The sequence below is a fragment of the Morone saxatilis genome, unplaced genomic scaffold, assembly GCF_004916995.1.
Source record: "Morone saxatilis isolate NCDOM2014 unplaced genomic scaffold, NCSU_SB_2.0 Contig4, whole genome shotgun sequence".
In the NCBI taxonomy this organism is placed as follows: Eukaryota; Metazoa; Chordata; class Actinopteri; family Moronidae; genus Morone; species Morone saxatilis.
Window position 1 is genome coordinate 11,535,233 of NW_023339984.1, and position 5,838 is coordinate 11,541,070.

General features: G+C 40.3%; 1 protein-coding gene across 1 annotated transcript; it reads right to left on the reverse strand.

Annotated features, from left to right (window-relative positions):
• Positions 1 to 2,213: 2,213 nt before the first annotated feature.
• LOC118338455 (calcium-binding mitochondrial carrier protein SCaMC-3-like) lies at positions 2,214 to 5,176 on the reverse strand. Its single transcript, XM_035675756.1, has 5 exons — positions 5,132 to 5,176; positions 4,038 to 4,151; positions 3,370 to 3,537; positions 2,545 to 2,695; positions 2,214 to 2,439 (listed from the first exon to the last, which is right to left on the reverse strand). The coding sequence occupies exons 1-5, from the start codon at positions 5,174 to 5,176 to the stop codon at positions 2,258 to 2,260; spliced, it is 660 nt and encodes a 219-aa protein (XP_035531649.1). The 3' UTR covers positions 2,214 to 2,257.
• Between the last annotated feature and the right edge of the window lie 662 nt (positions 5,177 to 5,838).

The following is a 5,838-nucleotide window of genomic DNA, read 5'->3' on the forward strand; positions in this document are numbered from 1 at the left end:
TTTCAGTGAATATAACAAAAAGTTATTTTTATAAAAGTTACCTACTGCAGCTTTAAAGTACCAAATGTCCATAATTTATCAGTCAGTTGTCAGTTTGTATCTTGTATTAATAATGTGAACCGGCAAAGTAACTAACTACTAACTAAACCTAATGTGGTGCTGTAAATAGTACAATATTTCGACAATCGACAAAAATCCCTTTTTGTCGATGGAACCATGGTGATGCTCACTTCTAGGTTGGACAACAAAAATACCTCATCCCATCATCGTCATGAACACTGAGAGCCCTCTTCTTTGTACAATGTCACAGATACCATCACTGAGGCATGTAAAGTGCACTGCACATTCACCTGACATACACTATTATTTATCAAAACTAGAAAGCTCTTTTTGTGGTTTCCATTATCAAACACTACGACAGCTCTGTCTTTTTGGGTTGAAAATAGCTCGTAGGAGAAAGGCAATACAGTCCTCACACACTGAAGCTAGCTGGCTACACTTTCCCAAAAAGGCTTGGAAACATGCACTCATGCTTAACAAATATCATACGTCATGCTTGCAAGGCCCCAGTGGCAACCGGCATCATTTTAAGTATGCTTGCAAGGAAGGGGGCAAAACTCTTTAGGAAATTAGGCATCATAAGCATAATAATATAGATGATATATGTCTTTGCCTGCTATGCAAATAATCACATTCTTCAAGTCTGTGGGCGTGTATCCCTTTACATGCAGCTGCTTCAGAGCTGAGCTACTATAAAACGTTTTGTGCCGTTCACATTCAAGTAAAAAAAAAACATGCACAGATTTCTTTTTATCTTTTCTCTTAAAATTGCAGTTGATTCCACATTCTGACACTTGCAGCTAAGGTTTTTAGCTGAAGCTCCAGTGCAGGGAACAAGTAATAGAATTGTTTAAATACTTCTAAATTCACTGTTAAATATCTAAAACAGAACATGTTAGGCTATTATACAGTATGATCCTACAAATTATAACTAAGCTAAAACTTCATTCTTGACCATAGAAATACAAAACAATGCCAACTCAAGGTCTAATTAGGGACTGTACAAAAATATGTAAAGTTTTTTGAAAAGAATAGGGAAAAAGAGGCCAGGCCCCCTGTATTTCGAAGGTTAAGGCTCCAAACACAAGCCGCAATGTCCCTTATTCACCTGTCACTCAAAGAGCCCACACCCTTAATTATGCATAACTTTAAGCCTTAATATAATTCAAAGGGGTGAAAATGGACCCCTGTACAGTTGTCATGAACAGGAATATTAGCTGAACCAGGCTGTAAACATGTTTATTTCACCTGTAAAGTTGGGCATTTTAATGTTTGGCCTTATGGAGATTGACTCACTGCTGGAGCCAGCCTCAAGTGGCCATTAGAGGAACTGCATTTATTACTTCAGGTCTATTCTGTCATTTCCTGTCATCTTTCTGCTGTCAGAATCTCTAATAAAGGCCCTCTAATGGACCCTCTCCTTGACTCAGACAATAACACAATACTCCCCCCTAAATTAATATATTTATGGCAAACATAATAAAATGATAAATATTCCAGCCAACTGCTGGCTGGCTGGCTGGCTGACTGCCAAAAAGAAAAAATACATAGCCCATACTCTTTTCTGGCACCCATGGCATCCCTACAGTCCACTACACTTTGCTAGAGCTTTCATCTGCCTCCCACAGTCCTTCAGGGATTATGTGATAGGGTTGAAAGCTCCAGAAAAAGCAAGTGGAGCTTGAGTTGGACTTTTTTATTGTTATTATTATTATTATTATTTCACAGCCTGTCCACCCCACTGCTGTCTGGCAAGAGATACAAAAGTATCCACAGCCGTACCACCAGACGTAAGCACAGCTTCTTCTTTAGCAGAGAGACTGCTAAATTCATCCTCAGCACTCCATCATGAAAAATTGTTTTTGTATTTTGTTTCTTGACTTTAGAATGTTTGTATATAAATATATATTTTGTTTTTATGAGTAGCACAAAAAGTTATACAAGCTTTTGTTGTAAAGATGACAAAGCATGGTGAGAAAGGGCCTGATCGCGCCCCACAAGCTTTAACGTGAACAACAGGAAGTGCAGCATACAGCAGTACAATCCCCATCTGTTAAATGTCTCTTTTCTCCTGGTCCTTTCTTTTTCTTCAGAGGTCTGAGGAGCTGCAGCTCTCATCTGCTTCTTCTCACAAGCATAATGGATTCCTTGCATTCTCTGTCCTTTCTGCCATTAGTCCCTCTTTGTTTGTCCCGGTTTAGTAACCCACCCCTAGGACTTTTTTCATGTGCTCGTACACCACGTAGGAGATGCTGACGGCTGGAATGACTTTGAGGAAGTTGGGGGTGATGCCGCGATACAGGCCCGGCACACCTTCATGAGATATAATGTATTTGAACTGGCCCACCATGGTCAGCTTGGGTATACCCTCAGTGGTGGCTGAAATAAGAGAAACAATGGAGGTTACATATAAGCAGCAGATTCATTGCTGGGTCATTGTTCATGCTGTGTTTACAATAAGTCTGTATCTACAGTATACCTAACCTTGTGCCTGCATACGTGTCCGAATGAGAGCGAGGGGGTAGGACGCCAGCTGGCCGCAGGTGCTGGAGATGGTACCGCAACCCAGTAGGACCAAAACTCCTGGATCTGCTGAATCTACACAGTACCTCTGGAGCCAGGCGTTCTTTAAAGTCTTAAAGCAAGAGCAGTTAGAATATTAGAAAATAATGAATGAGAAAGGAGGGAAGTAGGGTTATAAAAGGTAAGAAAAGGGAAGAAAAGGGGGAAATTAATACAATTAATTTATTTCATCATCACATCATGGTTGCCTTAAGCTAGCTAGCTGATTTGACAACTGCCTCAAACACATGGATGAATCAATTCTAAGAACTATGAGACAAAAGTGTTTTTTCACTCCTGCTGTAGTGCTGCCTCAGATACTGACTAGAGCACCAATTATTAATCTTCTGCTGAAAATAGTCCCCAACAAATGCACTATTTCCTCCTGTTTGAGTAATGTTTGATAACAGCTCTTCCAGGAAATGACTGAGACCTTTTTAAAAATGAAACTATATTTCTATAGCTCTAATATAGGATTTAAGAAGGGCTTCAGTATGAACCAATGGGCTTGGAGCTGAGAGCCACAGACAGGTTAGAGAAGTTGGAAAGTATTAAGGGTCAGACTAAAGAAAACAGAGAGCAATGGCTTCCTACTTGGGAGGTTGATACTTTTCCCTCAAACTAACAATTTAATGAGCTAAACATATTATTTTTCTGGTTCAGACCTCTTATAGTTATCTTGTGTGGTTACCACTACAGTACTATACACATTGTGGAGAAGACTTACATTAAAAAAGACACACACACCTCATACACAGCCAAGTCGATGCCAGCATAGGGGATGATGCCCAGAGTATTTGGCAGGTAGCCCCTGTAGAAAGCCCGGACTCCCTCCGTCTTTAGTATCTGTCTGGCGCAGTCAGCCATACCAGAGTACTGTCCTGTTTTCCTTAACGTAAGACGGGTCTTTAGCACCTACCAAGGTAGAATAACGCAATGAAAACAGGAACAAGATACTATTCTCTTGTTGGACACAGGAGGAGACAGAACTAGACTTCATATTCTTTTATTTACAAAGGAACAGCATGTTTTTCATCCATCATGTTCTGCTGCTTATCTGCGTCTGGGTCACCACAGCGTTCTAAGCAAGTGTTATCTTGTAGTCTTATTTGTATGCTTTATCATTATGCTGCTACTTGCTTCAATTAAAAGAAAACCACTTCCGTTCATGCAGAGCAGAGGAAGCTATGCTATTCACACACCCTGCACAATAAGAGGGGAGCTGACTGACTGACTTAAAGCGGCCCATCCTTAATCCAATAAGACGTGATGCTCGGATGCCAACCTTGGTTAATGAGTCTTACATCTGAAGAATTAAAATTATGCTTGTATCGTCTCAGAAAGCCCTTTAACAGTCCTCTATTAGCGACCTATCTTATCATGAACTTTCACAGTTACAGAAACTGTAAACTGACCTCCATGGGGTAGATGATGGTCTGGGCAGTAGCTCCTGCCAGAGAGCCAGCAATGAACCTCTCTTGTACCCTTAAACTGCCCCCTTCTTTACTGCCTCGGATGAGCCACTTGATCTAGAGTAAGACAAGGAGATGGAATGGTAAATGGACCTGTACTTCTATAGCGCCTTTCTAGTCTTGCGACCACTCAAAGCGCTTTTACACTACGTGCCACATTCACCCTTTCACACAGCGATGGCAAAGCCCATCAAACAGAAGCTAATGCATTCATACACATTCACACACCAATGCACGGCATCAGGAGCAATTCGGGGTTCAGTATCTTGCTCAAGGATACTTTGACATGTGGCACCAGAAGCCGGGGATCGAACCAACAACCTTCCGATTAGGGGATGACTCGCTCTGCCTCTGCGCCACAGCCGCCCCATCATTGTAATGATAGATGAAAGCAAATTTAGCCATAAAAGAAAGTTATGAAAGTTACTTAAACACTTATGAGTATTACTTTGATGCCAAATACATGATTGTGTCTAAAAACGTGTATTTGATGTTGGTTAAGTCTGTGCTAAACTCAGCTACTGAAAGTAGAGACAATATACATATTAAAACCTGTTTTTGCCTGAGGTGCTTGGAGGTGTATCTCCTGTATCTAACCCTAACCCTAACTACTGCATTATGGAATGAGATACATTGTAGTTCATTGATGCAATCAAGGGGAATGTCGGTTTTAAGAAACCACATTGTTCCTACACCCCAGAACAGTTCAATATTTGTAAACATGCACCACTACTCCAAAGCTAGAGAGAACTTTTGAATTTTTGACTTATGATTTATTCTCTCCCATTTCCCACCATTATTGCAGAATGATTGTATTGTAAGTGCCATAGTCCTCATTTTGAAGTATTTGCCCTTGTGAATTTCAGTACAACAGCAACAGGAGTTCCTGGGTGTTCGGATTGCTAGGGATTAAGGATGACAGGAGGAGACCCATTCTTAAGATTGTGCATCACCGCTCAGCCAGGCATCTCTTGCCTCTAATAAAGAAGCACGTTCGTCGTGGAAGCTCAATAATTTCCGATGGGTGGAAGTCTTACCGCCATCTTCAGGATGAAGGTTACAATCACCTGACTGTCAACCATCAAGATTTTTTTGTCGACCCTATTACAGGTGCACATACACAAAACCAGGAGAGATTTTGGGGTATTTGCAAGTCAACTATCTGGAGACAAAGAGGGAACCGCACACAAAAACTGTTGAGGGATCACTTAAATGTATTTGAGTGGACTTATTGGCGTGGAAACCATCACAGTAACGGAACACTTGGAATGCTTTTGCATGACATTAGGAAAAAATATCCAGTATGAAACCTGTCTGAAATGTAGATAAAGATATCAAATTGATATTTATGCTACCAGTCAAAAGTTTTGACACACTAAATGTACTGTTACCTCTGAGAAAAAGGCTATCATCATGGACATGAAGGCCAAATGCCAACTCCTTCCCTTGTTAAAGTATTAAAATGCAAGTGAGCTTCTTTGTTCAGTTAAAATTCTGTTATATTGTATTGGAAAAGTGAGATATTTGTGCACAGGGGAAATAAATCACATGATGCAGTAATTATAGAGCAAGTTTAGGCTGTGAAAGTGCAATGTTTGTACAGTTTGGTACATTTGTTCTAAGCGTTGACAAGTGTAGTTTAGCTGATAAAGAGCAAGTTCATGTTGAGCTGTGCAGGTTTTATATTTTTTAGATTGTGCAATATTTTGTATTTGTACTTAATATTGTGCAGTATTTTATATTG

Bases quoted from the DNA above. Each gene is read 5' to 3' on its own strand.
- LOC118338455 (XM_035675756.1), bottom strand. From the start codon at position 5,176: ATGGTTGACAGTCAGGTGATTGTAACCTTCATCCTGAAGATGGCG. The intron at 4,152-5,131 runs GTAAGACTTCCA...GTCTTACTCTAG, and splicing joins CCTTCATCCTGAAGATGGCG to ATCAAGTGGCTCATCCGAGG. The intron at 3,538-4,037 runs GTCAGTTTACAG...CTACCTTGGTAG, and splicing joins CCATCATCTACCCCATGGAG to GTGCTAAAGACCCGTCTTAC.